The sequence below is a fragment of the Euprymna scolopes genome, chromosome 13 (genome assembly GCF_053919585.1).
Source record: "Euprymna scolopes isolate OS-2025 chromosome 13, ASM5391958v1, whole genome shotgun sequence".
Classification (NCBI taxonomy): Eukaryota; Metazoa; Mollusca; class Cephalopoda; order Sepiida; family Sepiolidae; genus Euprymna; species Euprymna scolopes.
The window spans coordinates 59,736,188-59,762,764 of NC_136494.1; the positions used below are offsets into that span (position 1 = coordinate 59,736,188).

A 26,577-nucleotide genomic window follows, 5' to 3' on the forward strand; every position below is an offset into this window, starting at 1 on the left:
TGGCATAAAATTCAAGGAATGGGGGAAGTCTGTGAGAGAATGATGAGGTATAGGAAGAGTAGGAAAGTCAGAATACCAGAGTTGATTGGCCAGATAAAGATTTTCAATGATAAATACCGCCGTGTGTCTATATAGTTTACAGTTTAATTTCAGTGTGGGTTCTGTACACACAATTAGTCGCTTTGAACTGAAGATGCGTCAGATTTGTACGAAGTTTGTACTAAGGGCGCCAGAGACGATTAGAAAGAAGCACGCCATGACAGGAGACAGATTGCCCGATCTGATCTTAAGATCCCACAGTTCTTGATGTTTTGACGACGTATGATCATCCTTTTTTTAAACAGCACAGGTATAGTCTACATGCATAGGGTTTCCACTGGGCAGTTAGTCAACAAGGGTTTAAGAGAGTTCAGGTAGCGTCTAGCACTCTTCAGATCGGGTCGGTTGCATTTCCACCAGAATAATGTTCCAGTTCACAACTGCATCCTTGTCACGGATTATTTCACTTTGATTGAACTAAAACAGTTCCTCGCCCTCCCTTCAGACCTTCCCCTGTGACTTTGGTTACTCCTTAAGCTCAAGGAAAACCTTATAGGCTGTCATTATGAGACACTTGAGGAGGTAAAAGATGCTATGACACAAGAGGACTTTCATAAGGGCTGTTCAGAAGTTGTATGAACGGAACAACAAGTGAATTACAGCCGGAGGAGATTATTTTTAAGGGGACTAGAGTTTCATGTGTATACTATCAATAAAAGTGCGCATATGAAAAAAAAACTAGAACCTTATAAACGGCTCCGCCTATATATATTTATAGACTGTACTCAAACCTTCAGTATAAATATATTAATCACAGTGCATTAATTAATATACAATAAAAATATATTCCACTACCATATCTATATTCATAACAAAATGACTAATTTCACTAACTTGAATTATCCACAAAAGCAAAGTTAATTTTGTGTTCAATCAAATCATGAACATTTATGAACAAATGAAATTAATCGTCCAAAATTGAAACTTACCTAAAATAGCATTCTTTGAGTTCAATTACTTCACCCAAATACACGTGAATTAGACTAAAGTTTGACACACACACATATAAATAATACAATATATATATATATACACACACACGCACACACACACACACATATATATATATATATATATATATATACATGGTAAAACGGGTAATTAGTAAAAACCTGAAGAGAGTGCTCAATACTATTGCAGAGCAAGCATGTATTTTTTTTATTACCGTTTTATCTGTTTGGTTACATATGCTTCAGATGTTGGACCATATTTACGATCTAATTACAGAAGCCTGTAAGGTCTGAAGAGGCTGTTAGATCGTAAACATGGTCCAATATCTGAAACATATATAACCAAACAGATAAAACGGTAATAAAAAATAAAACATATATATATACATATATATAATACAATATATATATATATATATATATATATATATATATGTAGAATACAATATATAAAATACAATGTATATATAATATAATACATATATATTAAACAATATATATATATTGTACAATATTTATATTATACAATATATATATTATACAATATATATATTATACAATATATGTATTATACAATATATATATTATACAATATATATATATTATACAATATATACATTATACAATATATATACTATACAATATATATATTATACAATATATATATATATATATATATATATATATATATATTATACGATATATATATTATACAATATATATATTATACAATATATATATTATACAATATATATTATACAATATATATATTATACAATATATATATATATATATATATATATATATATATATATATATATATATATATATATATATATATACCAGCAAAAGTACCCGTCGTTGACTGGGTTCAAAAACAGCCTACAGAAAATGGACTCTGATTTATGAAAGTATGATGGTGTATAGAAAGGAAGGGTTGTATAGAGATAGCTTCGAATTCGAGGGTATCAAAACCAAAGCAAAATATGATGAAAGTAAAAATAAAATAGATAAACCCCATCATTTATTATACCATACCTCTTCACACTGAAAGACTTATCACAATATTCTGTGGATCTATATTAAAAAACCTTGTTAAACTTTGTAACATATTTCCATTTTGTGGAGGGCTGGCGCGAACGAACACCCCATAATTTTATTATACCATATTTATTCAAACAGAAAAATAATTATCAAAGTATACTTACACAGATAGATATGAAAAGTCTTTATTAAAGTTTGTGCCTATTTCCATTCTATGGAGACCAGGCGCGAACGCAGACCCAACAATTGTATTATACCATCCCTATTTAAGTTAAAACATACTTATCAAAGTATTATTATATAGATGTATATCAAGAACACTTGTAAACGTTTTTTTTTTTTTTTTTTATTTTTTATTTCCATACTTTTTGGACTAGGTGCGAACGCAGATCCCAAAATTTAATGGACCACCGTTCTTCAGGATCAAAATACCCATTCCTGTGTCTCGATGTATTTTCTATCATTATATCAGTTTTTAAAAATAGTCAATCAGATAGGAGCCTATTCGTGATCGCACGCACACACACACATTCAGCTTTATGTTATAAGATATATATATAAATATATATATACATATATATATATTAAATGATATGTGCGGGAATTTGTTGAGAGTTCTTTCGGCTATCCTCTCTTCAGGAAAAAATTGATAGCATACAAAATAATATTATTGGCGAAATTAAAGAGCGCTTACGAGGGAATTTGGATGTGCTAAAATTAAGAAAAAAAACGATAAAAAGAAAAATTTTATCTGTAAATAGGGCGTTTAAAAGCGACTTAAACTGGACGCAACGAGGGAGACGAGGAAAAAAATGAAAAAAGAGGGAGAAAAGCAGTAAAAAGTTTCCCAAAGAGAACTAATGCTTTTGTTGTCTCCTTTTGCCGGCATAAAGAAGATTTTCGAACCGCAACAGAGACAAACTCCAGAATCTATAAATGGTTCTGTGTAACACCTCGAACCACTATACTTTATACTTGTCGACACAACATGGATTGTCAACCAACCAGAGTTCAAGGCTACAGAAGGAGAGAGACTACCAGATCTTACCCTTCCCCGTCTGATTTTAGATGGAACGTGCTGGTTTATATGGAGTTAGCAAATCTAAAGACGTTCGCCCGACATAACCAGCATCGCGCTGGCATTTAAATTGATAAACCATATTACTAATTTGGGTGCAAAGCAAAGTATCTTTGCGAAAACAAGGAAAAGCAGGTCTCGTAGTGTATACCAAACGCAAGGAAACAGAGTAGAAGCATTTATAAACACTTCTAACAATCTGTTTCGACAATTTAATACTCTTATCCCCAATCCACGGTAATTTTAAATAAACCGCGCACTTCGCATAGCCAAACGTTTTAGGGGATTTAAAATCATCAACTTTCTTGTCAATGCAATCATCAATTAGGTCCAAAGGATAATCATTATTGATAAATATTTACCTGATCTTATCAAGTTCGGAGTCCAATCTATTAGGTAAACATATCATGAGAGCTCTATATACCAGCGTATAAATTACGGCTTTACGTGATTTGGGTACAAAAGACGACCAGTTCACATATAAGCTAGTGAAAGTAGGCTCCCTATAAATAGTAGTGAGGAAGCCCTCTCTTGAACGCTCAACGAGAACATTCAAGAAGGGAAGAAAATTGTCTTTCTCATTTTCCATAGTGAACTTCAGAACCCCATGCAAGGAATTCAACCTATTAAAAAATGCTGACGCTTCACTTTGCGATGAAAACATAGCAAAAGTGTCGTCAACATATTTGAAATATGTGGTGGGTTTTGTTCCAGAATTAAACAGAACGGATTCGTAGTAACGTTGGGGCCAACGGACTCTCCATTGAAACCCCGTCAACCTGACAGTACATAATGTCACAAAAGCTAAACTCCGCTGATTTTGTGCACATTAAAACCAGTTCAATAAATATCTCTTTGGAAAAGCGCGGAGCAGTCAGGCGACCGCCATAAAGCGCGCCGGTACTAATACGTATAGTCTGATCTAACGGTATGTTAGTAAAGAGACTAGAGACATCAAATGAACACATAAAGGATGTCTATGCATTTGAATCAAACCCACGTAGACACTCAACAAACTGAAAAGAGTCAGGAATACAATGCGTGCTATATAATTCACGCACAGGTTGCAAAATTTCGACAAGCCACTGAGCCAAAGAATGCTGAGCAGAACCTATCATCGATAAAATGGGTCTCAGTGGAACACCTTGGTTATGAATTTTAGGGAGACCATACAATCTGGGACGTTGTGACCCAGAAGGTCTAATCTTGTTATAAACGTCCTTTAAAAAGACATTCTTTTTAAATAATGCAAGTAGACGTCTTTTAATTTTGGTCTCGTTCTTGCAAGTATTAACAGGGCACAGTTACCAGAATTCGGAAACATCGTTAAGAATAAATGACATTTTCTCAACGTAATCAGATTTATTTATAATAACAACTTCTGAACCTTTGTCTGGTTTACACATACACATGTCGGCATTCGACTTCAACGCTTTGATCGTTTTTAGTTGCGTTTTATTCCAAACAAAGTCCCTTTAATATATCTATATATCAATAAAAGTGAAAGTGTCTGTCTGTGTGTGTGTGTGTGTCTGTCTGTGTACATTTCCCTACGCAATAATTCTGTCAATTTTAAGTCTACAGACTTGAAATTTGATATACAGCGTATTGAGATTTGAGAAACTCTTTGTAATCCGTTTTCGGCCAGAAATTTTGCCTGTTAAGGGGCCAAATTTCAACGATTTGACTTTTTAGAACTCTACCAAACTCCTCTGCCAATTTTGGGTATAAACAATTGAAATTTTAGATAGAGCTTCCTTGGAAATAGATCTATTGAGCCAAAAAGAATAAATTTTAAGGAGTCATAATAGGGGTCAAAGTTTAAAAAAATTGACCACTGCGGTCTCTACCAAATTACTCAGGCAATTTCCGGTCTAAACATTTGAAATTTTACATAAAAAGGTTTTCAGAGATAGGGCAAGTTTTTAATCGGTTTGGGTCGAAAATTTGAGCTATCAAAATATAAATGCATGTATGTATGTTTGCATGTCCGCCTAAACTTTCGACAGAGGCGAGGAATTTTCAGATCAGTATCGTTTTGAAGCTCGACCCTTCAGACGACAAATACCGAAAAATGTGCAAAAACATTAATTCCTTCACCCTCAACTGGGCACTTTTCTACAGGAAGGTGTCGCTTTTTTCGCCGATATTTTCGAAAGTCATCTCATTTCGATTGTTTAGCCTTAATTTAAACGTACGTCACTTCCGGTTTGGCGATGGTCGTAACAGCAAAGGCGTCACGTTTTGTTTCACATTTTTTCCTCCTTCGCGGTACGGGTTCGAGTCTGCCTTCCTACTACGACTTTTTTTTTTGCTCAACATACACTTCCAAACACCCAGGCAACGCCTGGCACCTATGCTAGTATATATATATATATATATATATATATATATATATATATATATATATATATATATATATGTGTATATATATATATATATATATATAAAGGTAACCATATATATGTATAGTTAACTTTGCATCGTGGCTTTATTAGCGATAGTGCAAACGTCGTAACGCCGCAGTTGCATTTAATTTCACTTACCTTCTTATGCTTATATGAAGTCGCTTTTTTTACGTTACACACCTTTATTTATACATATCTTGTAGATAATTTACTTCGTACATAATGAATTCTCTCTCTGTCTGTCTGTCTCTCTCTCTCTATATATATCTATATCTATCTATCTATCTATCTATATATATATATATATATATATATATATATATATATATATATATATAGATATAAGTGATCATAATATCAGCAACAGGAATAACAAAGACATAAATATGTGAATCCATGCATAAAAATAATTTGATTACTGAATAAAAATTATGGTTTAATATATAAATATTATACAAAGTTACACATTTTCACATTACAGTCCTTTGTTTGATTAAGGATTAAATGGAACAAATGTAATACTCTACCGGACAAAGTTAAGGAACGATTTAACAATTTATAAAAACTTTTAAATTACGTTTTTGAAATAAATAAACGCTGTTTTTAAACAATGAATGAATGTTACTTTATCATTTTGACTTTAGTTTTTTAGCAATGTGATAATTTGTATACGCAAAACGCGCTATTTTGATTAAAAAATCTCATTATCACTAATTATCAAAGAAAATAGCCAGTTAAAAAAATTTCGGACATAAATCATAGATATAAAATTTCATCATCTAAATTAACCGATACAAAACCGATAAAACGTTGATGGAGGCCGGGTAAATATGCTAAGATATGCTGAGATTATCTGTTGAATGTTAATTGAATCCCGGACAGCGACGTGTGTCCGATAAAAAGTACTTGGGAAAGAACAAATATTAATCTTATTGTTTGAAAACGAAGAGATCGGAAATGTCAGAACAATGTGGAAATGAAGCCACACCTGTTCAGACGAGGGTTTCTGAATGACGGGTTTGACTCCTTGGGGTCGTGTGAAAAGATTTCATTGTTGGTCCCAGATTTTCAGAACGGTGGACGGTTTGCTGAATTGCACACACGCAAAATGGCTGGGGAATTACACTCGTGACGTGTTGAGTTTTGGTTGGTCTGGCAAACCGCCGGATCCCAACCCGTCCCCGTATATTTAAACAAGCGCCCAGGCTGTCTGAGGCAGGTTGCGCCGAAATCTCGAGAAGAAATAGCTCCCCAAAACACCCGACGGCCCCGTTTTCGCCTATCCTGACCAGCCATACAGTGGACGGAGAAAGAGGTTTGTGAGACTTAAAATGTTTTGGGGAACTGAACGATGTACATATGTACAAATTTGTAAGTTTTGTGAAATTAACTTTTCGTAGTTAGAGAATTTTTCTTTTGCTTTCCAGCAGAATTCAACACAGAGACGCTGAGAATCCATGTGAAGGACTGCTGGTAGACTTGACATCACGAGCCGTAGTTTCCGAAGAAGTAAGAGGTCACTTGCTGACCTGAGCACGGGAGTCCCATCATCACAGGATGCAAAAATTGACAGACCTCCAAAAGCATTGCAAAAAATAATACAAAAAATGTTTAAAATGCCTGCAACACTCGTTTTAAAACTGCTACACCAATTGGCTTCAAATGTAATGAAAAGACAGATACTATGATTTTAAGGAAAACGATAGTATGCAAGTTAAATATGCAGGATTGCATACCTGTACTCCAGCTTCGAAACCTCGCATTACAAAGGGAAACCAAAAGGTATGCCTGGAGTATGCGATAGAAAGTGTTGTTTCGGCTGATGCACAATGAGATACAATTCAGTTAAGTTCAGTGACGAATCTAAGTTTAATATAGTTGGTTCTGATGGCAAAACTTATGTACGCCGTAGAACAGGTGAAAAACTGTCTTCTCAATTGGTCAGGAAAACTGTTAGGTTTTTGGCGTCAGTGTGATGGTGTAGAAAATGTCTTCATCTGTAGAAGTTAATCCTATTATCCTCACACATAGCAATATCAATGCTGAATTTTAAAAAGGCTTCTTTGGTAGTATGCAATACCAATGTTACACCATAATCTTTATGAATCACATATTTTCATGCAGAACAATGAACCTTGTGACAAGGTTCACGAGGTTATGGGTTTATTAGAAAATGGAATATCGCGAATGAAGTATCCAGCTCAGAATTCCAACCAGAATCCAATAGAAAATATTTAAAAGATAATTGGAGAAATTTCTTTGAAAACAAATAAAAATAACAGGATCATCTATGTGATTTATATAAAGAGGAAGAGGAAGAAATTAATTGTATATTCGATGCGGATAATTTATTGAAAATAAGGGGTTGCTTAGCAAATGTGAAATGTTGCTATATTGTTCACACCCAAGTATAAACAGAACCGATCGTTAAATTTTGTGCTTAGTTTATTGTTAAATCCTGTTAAATCTTTATTAAAAAAAGACTTTTATGTAAAATGTTTTAACTTTTATAATATTTATGCAAGTCAACCTAATCTTTATTTGGCAAAAATTTAATTGCTGATCATGAATTACTTTGTAAGTAATACACATATTTATGTCGTTGTTGTTTTCCTTCCTTATAATATAGCCGTTACTGTATATATTCAACGTTGTACTTGGAGAAACAAAACCATGCAATGGAAAGTTACACAATAAACTCTCAGACACGGATAGTAAAATAATTCACAGTAGGTGGAATCGATTACCGGCAAGATGCAATAAAATACAATAAACACACAGTCAATAGAAACACATTATCAAGAACAATGTTATATTTAACAGAAAAAAAGCTTGAGACTGATCATTTGTCCGGCTCAAGATCCATAAAAGCATTCACCATTCTTTGCTGAAAGAAGCTAAGACGACTATAAGAAAAAAAAAGGTGTCATAAAATAAGAAAAACAAGGCAACCAGGAAAAGACAAACAATAGTAATAAAAAAAAGAAAAGATATACATGTAAAAACAGTCAAGAAGTAAAAAAAAATAAAACGAAACGATGAAATGGAGGTGCATATAAAACGTGGAACGGTAACAAATTGAAACAAGCATCACAAGAGAAATTTGTTTTTGTTTTTCCTCCGCTGCGTGCGTGGAAGGTTTTGCTGAATGGGAAGAAAATTGAGCTAAAATAGAATAAAATAGAAGTTTATGAGATTGCCGATATGTATTTGTAGGAGACAACGAAAATAAAAATAAAATTGAAAGTAACAGAAATCGACTGTAATGGTGAAGTGTTCAACGAGAAAGAAAGGGGGGAAAAAGGAAAGCAGGTGAGAATAGTTTTACGGACAGCAGCGTCGGTAGCGGTGACGGTAGCAACAATAGAATAGTAATAGTAGTAGTAATGCAGTACAACCTCTCCAATCATGGTTTCCTACAGACTCCAAATATGGCACCATCAAATATCGCAACCCCAAATCCATGCCGAAGACTAAGAGGCCAGAGGAAAGATATACTGTAGCATAATTAACTGGTCAATTAATGAGAGGTAAATTAATGGACTTCACTTCTTTATAAAATTTGAGAGGTAAAATAGAATCTAGTCTAACACTAGAACATCTATTAATCTCATATAGAGATAAAGTGTTAGCTTTCAGAGTATTAGACTAATTAAAGCAAGAAATAATCAAGTGAAATACCACTAGTGTCAGATGTAATCGCCCTTTACCTAACTGTTTGTATTTACAATAACTATTGAAAACCTCAGCACATCTAACGCTCTTTAATATTTCTTTTTGGGGACATCAGTTATACTAGAAGCCGAAGAAAACAGATATAACGTGACATTGTATCTGACGTAATTCAAATATCAGAACTTTGCAAACGCAAACAACAGGCGCATTTTTAAATGTAATTGTTCACAAAATTATATTTGATGCATAATTTACTTTTTACCAACACCCAACTATATATATATATATATATATATATATATATATATATATATATATATATATGTGTATGTATATATATATTTATATATATAAATATATATATTTATATATACGTATATATACATATATATGTTTTTATACCTATATATATGATTTAAGCAACTTACTAATAGCACAAAGGCTGATTGGTCTGTACTGAGATGCAGAAGGACAGATCCAGCATAGTTTTAAATACTTGGTAGACTGCTGAGGATTTTCAAGGTGTTTAGATAAATCTTTTTTACGGAAAATTTGAACAAATGTGTTAGTGTTCTTTTTGAGCACAATGATTACGATGTTGTCAGAGTCAGTTGTTTACCTAGTACTATATATATATATATATATATATATATGTATATATATATACATTCAAATAAGGGAGTAGTCACCAACAATGTGTATTTTTTAACATTATTTTATTATTCCGTGTCTTGGTTTTTCATTGAGAATTATGTTTGGATCATTGTAATAATGTTTTTAAGTCATTGAGATCGTTTTTACGCGCGTTTCAGACGTTCTGTGAAGCGTCCTTGTCATATGTTAAAAAATACACAGTGTTGGTGACTACTCCCTTATTTAAATATACATCTTTCTTTCGTTGGAATTTCTTAACCCATTTTATTTAAATATATATATATATATATATATAATATATATATATGTGTGTGTGTGTGTGTGTGTGTGTCTGTCTGTCTGTCTGTCTGTGTGTGTCTCTGTGTGTGTCTGCGTATGTATTTATGTGTGTGGTGTCCTATATGTTAATTTAAAACACTCTGGTGCTTATAAAATAGTGCTTAATAATAAGCAGATGTGTATTGCATAATTTTCTGTATTTATAAAACATTTTTACTGCATAAGGGCATACATATTTCAGTTGTGATTTCTTTTAAGACTAGTGGTTTGATGGCGCTGGATTTCGAATGAAATTGCAGCTGAAACATTAGCCACATAGTCAATAATATTTGTATATTAATATCATATTATATATATATATATATATATATAATTTTCAGGACCTTATTTGCTGTTCGAAATTCCGTTTATTTATATAGTCTGACTGAACTTTAAATCAATAAGTAAATAATAATAATGTTCCATTTCCTCCGTCTGCTTAATAAATAATTCTGTTTAATCCTAAACCATCTGGTGAAATGATAATTTAATATTATAATGCGAGTAATTTAATCTGTTGTTAAGCAATTATTTTAGTGGCAACTATTAAATCAATAAATAATTGAAAATGTAAGCTAATGTGCACCGTATATTCTTTCTTGCGCGTTTCATATTGATTTTTATGGATTTCGGTAACGAAATGCTGAACATATTTCGTTAATCGTTTTATCGGGTATATATTCTGGTTATTAAAGAAAGACGACTACAGTTTTAAAAGTTAAAACTAATTTACTCCCTTAACGAATTGATCGCTGTTTTTTCAATTGCTTCTGATCTGATCCTGCCCACAATTCGTCTACGTCTGTAATTGTTGAGATATATGTTTTCTGCTGACGTATCATTACCTGTAAATGGCCAAAAACTTTCCGGGGAGAAGATCCGAAACCTGAATGATGATAACTACTATAAAATAATTCAAAATCTCCACGTTACACCCACTCAAAACATCAGATAACCTAGAAGACAGCAATTGTCCCCACTTTGTCAAAAACACCACCAATGGAATGTTATGTCTACATAAATGACCATATTCTACTCTCCATTTGATCCACCCTATAACTACCTTTATTTCTAATTTTATTGGGTGTTTATATATCCAACTTGTTGGAGAAAACATCTTGGATGATAGAGATTCCAGGTTATTCGCCGACAGTCCGGTCATGGAGCAGGTGATTCTTTTTTGCGTAGTACTAACATCAGGTAAAATGCAAAACCTATTAGAGATTAAAATTTATTGTACGTATAAATGATAACAACTTTCATAATACATTTCATATACCATTCTCATAAGTATCATATTTTGATTCCTACACTAGTTTTAATCCTCTCAAAATATTTATCAGCATTCAACTGATAATCTCATGAACTTGACTTTTAGTTAGTAAAGAAAATTCTACTGCATCCAATGTTAAATAGTTAAACAAATCAGCTATTTAATTTTTATTTGGGGTTCTATCTAACAGAAGAATAACTCCCATCAAACATACCGAATAAACCATCGATCCTGTAAACTACACTTAACTTACAAAAGAATATGTAATAAATATGTAGCGGCGTATACCTTTTAATTTTTTTATAAATTAATAACTGTTTTCAATTTGATGTTCAATTTTATTTTTTTTTGTAAATATTCCTATTTTTTATTACCACGTTTTTTAAAGTTTGGTATCACAGCTACAAATGCAAATAAGAAACACTCACATTTACAAAAATAATAATAATTATTATTCTTAGTTAATTATACAGCTTATTATTTATTTGAAAATACCACTAGATTAGCAAACTGTTTAATAAAATTAAGTATCTTTTAAAATGAATTGTAGCGAAGTATGTGGTTTTATTAGCAATAACATTGTATAACAATGACTAATGAACATTGACTAATCAGAATGAAAGTTTGATTTGTAAGCTTAAATGCTATAAAGATCTAACTTGTAAAATCCGTCCGATGTTATTTTATTCCGGAAAACATGGTACAGCAATAGCAACTGAAAATTGTTTAGTAAGAATAAAACTTTGATTTGTCAGTCTATATATTATTAAGGTCCAACCCGTAACATCCGTTCGACGTATTTTATTGTTAATAACGTGGCACAGCAATGTAAATCTAAATTGGCTAGTCAGAATAAGTTTGATTTTTCAGCTTAAATGTTATTTAGGTACAACTCGTAAAATCTCGCCGACATAATTTTATATATTAGGTACGTATTTCTTATAAATAGATTTGCATTCAAACTTTTCCCAAACCAATATTTTTCTTCAATTCTGCAATCGTTAACTCTTAGGATTACCAATAAATTGGAGAGGTTATAACTGCATGCTGGATACACAGACAACAAGCACTGACTAACCATAGCGCAATAACAACAAGGATTTGGATGTCATCAAACTAACCTTTGCCCGCTGTATTCTCGTCGGTAGTCTCTGAAGAGAAAACAATAAAATTCAGATGAATTTTTGAGAGCCACACACATAAAAAAACAAGGCTGATGATAATGAACATTTTGATCACTATTTGCCAAATTCGGCTTCGAAGAGATGGATATTTGTTTGGATTCTAAATAAACAAAATGTTATGAAAAAAAAAAACTTGTTATAAGATAAGCTGAAAAAAATTGCATTATTAGTTTATCTTCACAATATCGCTATTATAACAAATGCAAAAGATTAGCAATTTCTTTCTCTCAATGTAAAACGACATATATAACATAGGCGAAACCACAATTCATTTAAGAAGTGTTATTATAATAATTTACTCGACAAAACATAAAACAACGCATATTACATGAAAAAAAAAACAATATTTCACTTAAGAAAATATATTATATTCATATTCTTGGAAAAAAATAAAGCAACATATATTACATAGAGAAAACAACATTTCACTTAAAAGATATTATAATCATTTCCCAGACAAAAAAATAAAACAAAAGGTAAATAAACAAATAACTGAAAACAATGTCACCGTTTAATTAGATAACATCATACAACACTTTAGGCCACAATAGCAATTTAGTTTTGACTTTGTAATCTCCAAAGTCTCATTTCCTCTTTCTTTTCTCACAAATAGTCATGTTCGCTATTACATTGGAATGAATGCTTTGGGAATATATCATTTGTTAGAAAAATACAATTTGTGTTCATATAGATATATATTAGTAATTATTTCGTAAAAAACATAATTCTAGTTACATATATACAATGTATACCACTAAAACCCTGATAAAAATACATATGAGGAACACAGTGGTGAGTTAAAACGGGTTATTATCATAACAAAAACACGGATATAGTAGTCACTAAATAGCCATTTTGACGAACTTAAAATACAGATAGCAATGTCCAGTCGTTCAGTAGAAAATCTCCTATATAAAACAATTTAAAATGCCTGTGACCTTAATTCTTCTTCGTGATAGTTCATTGTTTAAAAAAGGAATACCATTAAAAATAAGATTAATTAATGTGTAACCAAAAAAGAGAAAAGAAAGAAACTTGGCGAGAGAGAGAGAGAGAGAGAGAGAGAGAGAGGGAGGGGGAGAGAGAGAAGGAGAGGAAAAAGGGAGAGAGGTGAAACAGTTAATTTGTGATTTTCTCTATTATATTTGTATTATTTAACTAACTTTGAGCGCTCACTATTACTTGATGGAAATAATCTAGCCCCCGACACGAAAGGGTGAGCAACGGGCCAAACGGTTTTATAGTAGGTAAAGAATGTTACGTTTAAATAAATTTTAGAAAGTTCTTACTTTTAGTAGCAGATTAGGTAATTATCGAGAAATTCATAAAATGTTAAAAGGTAAAAGAATACCTATTAAGAGTGGAATTAAGTAAAAGAAATGATTTCAAATGAGTAAAATTGAACTTCTTTATATTGTATTTGTGTTGTTCAATTAAATTAAACGTAGTGCCGGAAAAATTAATTTTCAGTAGTAATTAATGCCATTTCTTAATAATTATACTTAGCTTGTACAGATTCTGTATACGATAAACACACTGTACACAGAGGCCACTTAAGGATAAGTGTGTAAATCTGTCACGCGAGTCATGTGAGGCAACACCGTGACAATCGCTGATGGTAGAAATTGGATGTTAATTCATTTTTTGAGGACGGCTCATTAAGAATTTGTTTACGTTGGACTTGGAAATTACTGTATTATAGTCAGCTGGGAAGCAGCTTTGCAGTATTGTGTTTCATAGTCGAGTAATTATGAGGAAAAATACTCTGCTCATAAATAATCGTCCAGGTTTTAGCATATTCATTCACCGCACATGAGTTGCATTGTGTCTGAGGTTTTTCATCACTCATGTTATTCCCGACACAGAACGCAGAGTGTTTGAGATATTGAACTATAATAATAATAATAATAATAATAATGATAGTAATAATAATGATAATAATGATAATAATAATAATAATAATAATAATGATGATGATAATAATAATAATGATAATAATGATAATAATAATAATGATAATGATAATGATAATAATAATAATAATAATAATAATAAAATTACTAGAAAAAACGACGAGATCGTTTTACATTACAACCACTATGTTCACAATTATCAAAACATATCATTAGAAGCATAAGTAGAATACCATACTAATCTTTCTCTCTTTCTTGATCTCTCTATCATTGTCTTTTCTGGGAGGTGACGGCGTTTTAGTTGTTAACGATACGGACTGACGACTTGAGTGTCTAGAGTTCGAATACTGTCACTTTCACTTGGGATGTTAGTCACCTTCACATGCCCCCCCCCCATCCCGTAAGTACCTGATGTCTTTCTAGAAAGAATTCTGACTAGAAAAATATCAGGAAAGCCAATTCCAACAATAGAATCTTTAGGTCCATACGATATGATGGTGAAAATTGTTTTTTAAACTTTACATTTGATAACTGAAATATAAATTACTCAGAAAACTTATTTTAACCTATTCTTTAGAAATTATATTTATATATCTGAAATAGCCATTATAAGCAGATTATTTTACCTTTCCCAACCTAAAATCCGCATTGTTATATACTATTTTGATAATATGATATTGAGTAGCACTGTTTTCTGATAGGTGATATCTGGGACGTCTGGAGAAAGTAGTCGTTATATTGCCAGTTAATGTATTATATGAATGCGCAGATTGATTAGAAATAGAATGGGCAAAACTCCGTATATTACATTTGCTAAATGTAGCGTTAATAGTACTAGTTTTCACTGAAGTACGATCGTAACATTTGCCCCCCCCCCCCACTGCTGGCTGATGATAATCTGTTAACCATTCAAAATTCCAAAAAGTCCTCAAAATATTCATTTCCATGGAATTACAATGAAGGATCTAATTTTATACTGCTGTTATTGGTCCCAGACTTTCATCTTATTAGTACTCGTATGCATATACAGCCGTCATAGAAAACCACAGATATCGTTTTATTTTCTATCATTGCCCCCTAAAAATGCCGCCCCCAATTTGCTACGCCACTGATTGTTTTAATTATTAAGTAAGACTTTTAAATTTCATGTAATATATTATCAGTTTTTTATTTATATTTTGTTCGATGAGTTTAGTGAATCATTTTATTAGGTTATTTATTATCTATTCGTCAAGTTTATGATGCGTATTTTGTTTTTATAGTATACTTGGAATGTGTCATTTTATTATGGGTTTTGTTCATATTTTTGTCATGCATTCGGTTTATATAGTTTTATTCATTGACGAACTATTTTATTAAAGACATTGTTATTTGTTATATTTATTTTATGTCGGTTAGTTCGTTGTAAAATATTTTTCTGGGCGAATATATCGTGTATGCGCGTTGAATCATTTTTTCTTTGTTAGAAGAGCCATTTTGTATTTTGACATTTGCTGTGGTAATTAAAGAGGTTGGAGTTGTTCTTGGTGTTTTTTTTTAGACGTGGAGATTACAAATTGTGTAGCATTCATAGAGTCGATTATTACATCTTAGTAGGATATTTTATTGTTGATATGTAGTTCGTGTGTGTATGATAATGCGGGTTCTAAGATTTCGCTGGAGCTTTGAAAAAATATGTACATGGGATACTATGGCGATTAAAATATTGTCGACATACCGAGTGTATATATTATATTTGTTACACGAGTCGGAAAAGATTTTATTTTCGAGGTTTGTCATGTAATATTCTGCGGAGGCGGTCCATTGAAACGTCGTCGATTTGTGTGTATGTTTTACATGAGAGATCATTAATGGGGACTTGAATATTGCAAACTAGAAAAGAAGTTTTCGAGGGATTGGGGTTTAATTCCTAAAGGGGATATCACACACACACACACACACGCACACACACACACGCGCGCACACACACACACGCGCATATATATATATTTAATGTATAGTTATTATATAATATAATTATAATTATTTGGTACTTGTGAAATTTACAGGCCATGCTGAAATAATGTTATTATATAGAAATACATGATAAAAATGGAGGGTGTTTTTAAAACTATTCTATAATTTCACTTAACAATTTTATATATATAAAAGATTTGATTTTGATTTGAAAATCCTATCTAAAAATGGTATAGTTCGTAAGTTGCCTTAGTAAAAAATATTATTTTTTATCCACATGCATATATGCTTCGTTTTTACACTAGCATTACCATGTGAATTATCGGAGGTTTATATGATTCAAACCTTGGACTCTAATCACCATTGCTCGTCAAAATTAAAATCCGTTCATTTATGTGTCAAATGTCAGAGTTGTATGAAATAAGAAATAAATCCTGTTTGTCTCTTAAAATATTGTAAGTCTGAGACGTTGTTCCATATAAAAATTAAAGAAACTTCACATTATAATTTAGATAGAAATCTTTTCATATTTCTTGAAAGATGCTTCCCCTTAAAGAAGCTTGTTTGAATATTTTTTTTCAATAAATATTATTTTTAATATCCAAATACAAATATATTTTATTTTAACCACGAATCATCAGTGAGACAATGTATATAACAGTCGTATGATCTGATGTATATGCATTTTTTTTATTTTTACAATCATTATTAAAATCATTAAGAGCAAGACTTTTGCAAACCAGGTTAGCTTTTACTCGTCCGTTTAAGATTTTTTAAGATACGAGGTGCCTTCAATAACTTTCCAAACGTTTTTATACAGGCATTTACAATTGTCGTCAAGTTTTGTATACAGGCATTTACAATTGTTATAAAGTTTTTATACAGGCATTTACAGTTGTTGTAAAGTTTTTATACAGGCATTTACAATTGTTGTAAAGTTTTTATACAGGCATTTACAATTGTTGTCAAGTTTTTATATAGGCATTTACAATTGTCGTAAAGTCTTGAAAATTAAGTACGTTATTGCTGTACATCATATGAGATGATTGATCATTTTTTTGGATTTCAAGTTCAAACGAATAGCTACAGCAGAAATTGGAATACACCCAACTAAAGTCTGATTGTAACAGCTGGTATTTTTCAAAAATGCAATCTGAACTTGAGGACACGTTAGAAGCATATGCAAAATATGCAAAAATATAAAAGGACACGTATATGCAAAAATATATAAGGACACGTGAGAAGCATATGCAAAATATAGGCAAAAATCTGTTTAAAACTTGTAAAAATGCCACAGAAATGTATAGAATGCTTCAAACTGCTTTTGGACCATCTTGCATGAATCGGGCATCAGTTTTTGAGTGGCATAGGAGATTCAAGGAAGGCATAAGAGATGATGACAGGTGTAGAAAAAGTAAGGAAGTCAGAACACCAGAGTTGATGGGCCAAGTAAAGACTTTCATGGATAAGGATCGTGTCTATAGAGACGATAAGTGTACAGTTTGATGTAAGTGTGGGAACTGTACACGCAATTATTCACGAGGAAGTGGAGATGTCCGGAAGATTTGCATGAATACACCGACTCACAACTCTATCCTTGTCACAGACTATTTGATCAAAATGCGGATCGATAGTTTCTCCCCCCCCTGTTGTAAAGACTTTGCTTTCTGTAACTTTTACTCATTTCCTAAGCTCAAAGAAAAACCTTAGAGGCTGCCGTTATGAGACAACTGAGAAGATGAAAAGGCTGTGACGAGGGCCATTCATACGTTCACACAAGAAGACTTCCATGAAGCCTTCCAGAAGTTGTTGGAACGGTACAAGCGCTTGCAGCCGGAGGAGATTACTTCAAATTGGGACTAAAGTTTCATGTGTGTTCTATCATTAAAAGAGCCGTTACGAAAAAATTATAAAAACTTATTGAAGCCACCTTGTACTTTGTAATTTACTGTCCAATTCATCTGAATTCTGTTCTTTTAGTGGTTGCAAAAAAAACAAAAAAAAAACACACACAACAAAAAAAAAACACACAACAAAAAAAAAAACACACAACAAAAAAAAAACACACAACAAAAAAAAACACAACAAAAAAAAACAAACAAACAATAATACATTCTTATTAATTATATTTATAAAGCAAGCAGATAACAATTTGCTTGTCGTTTTTTGTAATTAGCTTATCCGACATTTTTTTACTTTGCAATTTGATTATGTTATATAATTACTAGCTGACGCCGGTTTCAGTGACAACAAAGGGATTATAATTTATATGAAAATTAGGCAATCTTTAGTTTCTGAAGACCATAATTAGTGATGGGACGATTACAATATTTTTCCGATTTCGATGCAATTGTCGATTCTGTTCAAACTTCTTGATTCAGTTACAATAATCGATTATTTTTAGATTTCCGATTCCGATATAATTACTGATTCTGTCACAAATTCTCAATTTCAATAAAATTACCAATTCGGTTGTAAATTCCCGGTTCCGATACAATTACTGACTCTATTCTAGATTTTCGAATCCGATACAATTACCGATTCTGTTCAAAATTTCTAATTCCGATACAATTACAGATTCTTTGTTAAATTCTGGATTCCGATACAATTCCCGATTCCGATACTGATTCTAAAATTGTCAAGCATGTAGGAAATCATTGTTTTCGGGAGGATTAATTGTCTGAAAATTCTGATCTATTTTCAAATGCAGATATAATTTGTTTTAATTTGACAAACTATTTAATGCTTTTCATTTATTACATTAAACATTTTGATAAACTTATTGTGAATCCATATTTTTATTTGTGCTATTTTTCATATTAATCTTCTAGTGTTTTTTTTTTATATGCCAATTTAAGGGGAATTTGTTTCGGTGCCAGTTTTACAGAAATTAATTATTATGATCTATAAATATTTCATTTAGTGGCAGATTCAAAGTCGATTAATATTCATCATTTTATCGTTTAAACCGAACGTAAAAAACACACACTTGTAGGGGATGATCTATAGGTTTTTATTTTACTGGTAGTTTTAAAATTAATATTTATAATTTCATTTTAATACCAACAATGTAAAATGAAGTTTTAAGCCAAAAAATAAAAGAATCGTTTTTGGAATCGGAAATTAAATTATTTTTCCGATTTCAATACTGCAAAAATGTTAATTTGTACGATTCCGGATTCTGATTATAATTAATCGTCCCAACACTAATAACAAACTTATATTAAATAAAGCCAGTTTTATTCTCGTATATATAGAATTTATAGATTTTTTGTCACATGCTAATTAACGAAATATGTTACTTCATTCATATGAGGACAATGTTGATATGTGTTGTAAACAAATTCTATTTTTCATCGATTTTAATAATTGGATATTTAATCCCGATCTATATTATTCTTTTTATAAATAATAAATAAAAAACAGAGTAGAGATAAAGTGGAAAGAAAATAATGTGAGAGTGAAAAAGAAGACAGAAACTGACCTAAAATGATAGTAAACATCTACATTTACTAATTTATAGGTTCGAACCTGGTTCGCGACATAAATATTTTTACTCTAATCATGCTCCAAGATTAACTTAAATCATTTCAACGCACAATAGCAAGTTTGTGGCTAAGTTTTACTTTGATCTTTGTCTATAATATACATAATGTAGGAAAGATAAGACCCCGGGCGAAATCTGTTATCTTTTTACATTTCCTTAATTATCTTAATAAAAATGAACAACGAATGAAAGCGTGTATATGTGTATATTTAGTTTTGTTGTATCGAAACTTCTGTCGCTCGTTCCTTCCTGTACAGTTTTTTTTCACTCTTTCTTCTGTTTCTGTTTTCGTTTTAACATCTTTATAGACTCCTCTCTCAGCGTTGCATATTCAAATCTATACTCCATACTCTAAGTGCATTCTTACAATTATTAGGTTATTTAGGAAATTCGAGGCTACAGATATCTGATATTCCTGCTTTGATTTCAGAAATAAATATAAAAGAAAGGCAGTTTTGCTTCAGTAAAAGCTCTTGGCGTATTTAATATAAAATGAGTTGTGTTGTCGCCTTTTTATAGAATCAAGAAAAAAATATCTACTCCCGTTTCTATGATACAACTATGGTTGTCTTTAGTTTTCTATGTTTGTTTTAAGGCCTGGCAACCAGGTTCGCATTATTCAATAATGTTTTTTTATAATATCAATTGAAAACTAGCTCATATTCTGATTATAAGAATTTTGTTCAGTCGTAATTTCCTTACCATTTTAATAGAAATGAACACAATATCTGAAAGATATTTGAATATGGTTTATAGCGTGTTCTATAGTCTGCGTGTGTATCTATTAGCTCAATAACGAAACTTTACGAAATTATAACTCTGATACAAACTTGAATGCTTAAATGTACACACACACACAAACACACACACACAACCCCCACATATATATATATATATATATATATATATATATATACCAGATCCGAACAAATTATTAATCAAATACTTACAATTAATCCGTTAACTAACTCCAAGTTTGATATCTATACAATTACATCTCACAAATCGATATTTTTGCTTAATCAATTTGTCTTTATTTCTTTGTATTATTTTTTTTATAGCAACACATATTCTTTCAATCTAATTCTCAATGCATATTCTTGAGATGGAATGATGATCTAAACAGCAGCAGCAGTTTTAACAATGAAAACTGCACGCCGCACTTCTTAGATTTCATATAATTAATTATATTTGCTAACATTAAATAATCAAGTATGTATTTTTTAATGTTACTTTCATATCACAATAGGCGGTAAAATATTTTGAGCACAAAAATTATTTAGAATGTTGTTTTTATGAAATGCCACAAGCAGCTTTTCATTTTATTCTTGAACGTTTTATGCCTGAAGAGTAGATTTTCCTTAATGAAAGTAAAACGTAATTGTCTATCGTTTAAACACATAAAACCGATTATGAAAACACCTGTACACACAAAACATAATGTTATTACATTACATCAGACCAGGCTTAGATGGGGATATTAGTTGTAAGCAAGATTTGATGATTTCGTTATTTTAGCTCTTCAATATACTAAAACTTTAATGGTTGTACTTCTTATTATAAATTCTAAAATGTGTTATATGTCCAAGAGAATATATTTTTATAAAAATATAATTTAGTGAAATTCCAAATATACAAGATTTTCTAAATAATTGTTTTTAATTTGACTAGAATAAGTACTTGTTACTGTTTTTTAATATTGATAGTGTACATTTAGGTTTTACTTACTCTAGGTAATTTGAGATAAACTATAAAAGTCAAGTTTTATTGCATGTAGAATGTGACTAGTTTTCAAAATACAAATTTAGTTGTATATTTGTTTTTGTTTTAAAGTGCAAAATCGTATTAATGTCACATTTTGTTTCTATCAAAGGAAAAAATGAACTTTGACTCTTAGTTTTAACTTTTGAAAATGATCTGAACTTTTAAATAAAGAATGATTTGCTTGTTGAAATTATGGGATGGGGATTAAAACGACTTTTTAAATTAAATGGTTTACAAAGAAAAAAATGTTGCGAATGGCTGAGAAGATCATCTGGAACGATTGTGGAAGCAACTGCGAGAGAAGGTATTGCTTTACTCAGTGTTCTTTTTCATGCGGACTTGGTGAAGATAATTCAAGAAGCATATTCGATTGGCGCCACTATTTTGCGCAGTGCTTCCATGTAATGTGCTTCTAAATCTAATCAAATGTTGCTGAAGCGTTGTGAAAGTTGACATGGGAATTAAATCAATGAAACCTTCAAACCTACAATGCTAAACCATAAACTGGAGTGAGCAGAGTACAAACTGATTTTATCTTGAAGACTTAACCGATGGAGCAATGCTCGCAATTTACTCACAGCTGTCCAAATATAATAAAATGCGTATAATCATATACAGAGCCATTATTCCCGAACTTTTACATATGATCTCCTTATTGGAAACATTGTGTAAATTGGTTAATCATCAGCCATTATAATAGATTGCTTGTAATTCATGCTATACATTTCATCTTTAGTTATAAATCACTTAATCACAGCTTCTCGAGGACAAACACCACTCGAGGATAAAGCTCGATTAATCTTATGGTTGGATTTTTAATCGAACGATGGAAAATATAGTTAGAAGATTGAAACTAACAATTGGAATGAACAAAATGCGATTACTCATGATAACCATATTTTGTCTCGCAGGGAACAAGCCCCGTGGTCATATTTTCTACTATTTGGAAATATTGGAAATAAATTTTGTTCATATGAATTCCGCTTGTACGGATGGCAAAAAAGAAAAGGGTGATAATAAGAGGACTTCGAATTTTGAACAATCTACATGTTAGATTCCTCTTGTTCTGTTAGCTAACTGGATTACAGAGTTAGTTATTAAGTTCGAAATTTTTTATATGCGCACGAGTTCGAATCTGTCAGAAGGTCGGAGTTTACATCGATTGAAACACTATAAAAATTCGAACGAATGTTGAAATAGTAGTTAAAATGATTGCTGTGCCCCTTAAAGTGTCGAGTGAAATAGCACGGACAGAAGGTAATTAAACATTGTATTAACAAAAATATAAATATAATGGAGTGACAGGGGCTGTTTCTTAATTCTCGCTTCTACTGATTGTTAAATCGACCTTATGCCGGATGACTACATGCAGAGACGAAATCACCATAGCAATAATACAAAGATATGATAGACGTTTACTTAGAGATTTGCAAAATCGCTATTCCAGATTCAGCTTTATTGATTTTAAGTAATTTATAAATTTCAGATTTGCTTATTTAAAATTCTTTTTTTTTTTGAGAAAGTGTAGTCATGGAATGTTATCTAGTTGCCGCAGGTTATTGTCCAACTTATCTAGTATTTTGAAGATATGCAAATTAGGTAAGCGTAGTCGACCTTTTCGCGAGCAGGTACCAAGTGCCCACCTGGAAACGTCCAAAGATGGAGACGTCACTAAGAGATAAAGGGGTAGAAATAAGTGCTAAAATATATTTTAGTTCTTAGAGTAAGTTATTTTTTTATAAATCTGTTTCAATTGTCTTAATTAGCCATAATTTATAATTAAGTGAACAATTCACCGCAAAATTAAAAAAAAACTGCAAGGAAACAAATCTGCTAATTTAAAAAGAAAGTTATGATTGATTTATGTGTGTTATCTTGCATTTATAATTCAACAAAACACGTCGTTAATTATAATATCCGAACCGAATTTATAGAAAAATACGTGTAAATATTTAATCACAGCAAAACACAGAGGAGACGTTCTCTCTCTATTTTATTTTCAGTATCATGGACGGTGCTCGACTGAGTTACAATCTGTTTCTTGCTGTAAGACATTCACAGCACGGACTCATCTATTCTTCCATGTGCCTAGAGCCAAAAGGAATTTCCATACGTAGAATATTTTTTGCAAAGCTCTACCTTCTGTGGATAATATTACAGAGAGATCGCTTCCCTGTAGACTACGAACTCAATGTCAATCTTCCGATACATAATAAAACTTACTTCATTGCTTTGATTACTTCCGGTTTACAATTATTCCATCCCATTAATACTTATTCTCGAATACCTATTGATCACGATAAGTGGCGACAAAAGTAAAAAAAAAAAAAATCAAATTCACATCAAAAATATATTTTTAAACAATTATTTTGTTCCTTTATTAAGAGAAACTTCAACCTGTTAAAAAATGTTTGATCACATTTTTATGCAAATAGTTCTAGACACAACACGAAGGCACTTGCTTTAAGATGTTTAAAAAGAAACATAGGAGTAAGGCTAGTTTATAATAAGTGTTCAATGGATAGATCCCGACTAACAAAACAGAAACTTTTCCCTTTTCTTAGAAACATCGGTTATGGAATGTGAAGACTAGTGGACAAAAAAGGGAAACGAGGTTTCCGAAAGTAAACTCAAGTTTCAGTTTTTAACTTTTTTTAAATCGGGATCTCTTGGATTTTAGATTTAAGATCCCGATGTAATTTTTAATCACTTTGGTAAATTTACTATTTAATAAAGAAGCGAAACATTCGATCAATCTTGAGTTGAATCTTTCTTTTATAGTTGACGGTTGTATCTATTTTTATTTTTCAATCCAATTTATTTAGTAAAAAGTCTGCTTATTTAAATTCAAACTAATTAAAAATGTAACTTTGAATTGATTACATTTTAAAAACATATACTACTAGTTGAGTTAACAAGCAGAAAATGGTTTGAGAAATCCCACAAAGACGTATGCATGGACTAGTATCAAACATACAAAATTAAGGCGGATTTTAAAAAATTGGCACAAGATAATAGTCTTTTAAGCTGTGAAATCAACATTTGCTTCTCACGGTTCAATTTTCATTTGTTATTCTTGTATCATGTCCACATTTATTGCCTCCCCACAAGAGTATAGTTAACCACATGGTCTTTTTTGGAAGAGGAAATAATTTAGCTCCTTAAAAAAGGCACGCTGACTTGGGACAACTATAAAAGTCTAGAAAAATTCTACTTCCACTGGCCGAGAATAGAAAATATGAAGTGCAGTATCAAAACAGATACTAGACGTTGCCAAATTCGTTATTGGAAATACAATAACTTACTTCACTATAATTTATTTTAAACATCAATTAGTCTGACCCAGAAGATTGATAATATGAACCGTTTTTAGATAATCATTAAAAATCTAGAGGATAAACTCATATTGTAATTCAAATATCTATTATAAAAACGCAAATGCATGTTCGTATGTCCAACTTAAAGTAAAAATGCATATAACAAATACCTACAAAGGGCGTAAGCTTTAATCAGAAATGTATATCTAAATTAAACAAACTCATTATTTGGGGGATAAAAAACATACATATCTTTTAATGTAATCATATAGTCTGTTTTCCAGGCACTAACTAAAGGGGAGTAACGCTGATATTTTTTCAAGGAATTATTTCCTTTACGTTGAATCGGGTTGTGTAAATATCAAGAGAGAGGAAAGGGCTGAGCGAAGAAGGAGTGGATGACAGAGGGAAAAGGAAGAGAAATGAATAGACAGAAATAGAGATTACTTAACTGTTGTGACCCGGAAAATACGATGTAGCACTGTTAGTATATAATATTTACCGTATAACAAAACTTTTATTTCCGAAATAAAACTGTACAACTTTACCGTATCCCAGACAACACCGGAAAAATAAAACCCTCTTGCCTTCTTTTTCTCTCTCTCTCTATATTCTCTCTCTCTCTCTCTCTCTCTCTCTCTCTCTCTATATATATATATATATATACATATATGTATATATATATGTGTGTGTGTATGTATGTATGTATGAATGCATTTATGTGTGTATATATATATATAGTAATGTAATTTGCATTTGTGTATGAAGTTTCATTTACAAACATAAGAAGAAACACGGAAACACACACACACACACACACACACATACACACACAGAGATAAGCACATGCATTGCTTTCGTGAATCTTTTTAAAATACTAAAAGTATACGCTTCTCTCCGTCTGTCTGGATTTCATGCTATTGTCGTGGACGGCATGCCTCCAGGTCATACGAATTATGAATTCCCTAGTTTCTGCGATGTTTGGAAACACAACAGACTGAGAATAGAAGCAATACACAAGAGTACCGGCCTAATTAACGATCGCAGCAGACACTGACTCACTGTCCATTCTTTAAGCAATGGCTATCACTTATAAATAAGACAGACTTGATATTATTAACTTTATATAATGCACTTTATATCATTAAGAATTTGTAGATTTTGAGGCGGTGTTTGGATAACATTTTGAACACTGTATAGACTTACATCAAATAGTACTTGTCACTTAAAAAATAAACAAATCATGTATGTATATACACATTTTATTTCTTTTCACATAAACATTTAAGTATCATTACACATTAATGAATATGTTTCAGTCGACTAGATATATTAACTAATAACACCATAAGGCGATATAGCTTTTACAAAGGCCTAGTTCTTTTGTAAAAGTAAGT

General features: G+C 31.4%; 1 protein-coding gene across 1 annotated transcript in view; it reads right to left on the reverse strand.

Moving 5' to 3' along the window:
* Nucleotides 1-26,577, reverse strand: part of LOC145292271 (protein lev-9-like) — a 1,243,866-nt gene that overhangs the window by 347,222 nt on the left and 870,067 nt on the right. The window contains exon 11 of the mRNA XM_080138595.1: nt 12,621-12,650. Within this exon, the coding sequence (XP_079994721.1) occupies nt 12,621-12,650 (30 nt within the window). The remainder of the gene's footprint in view (nt 1-12,620; nt 12,651-26,577) is intronic.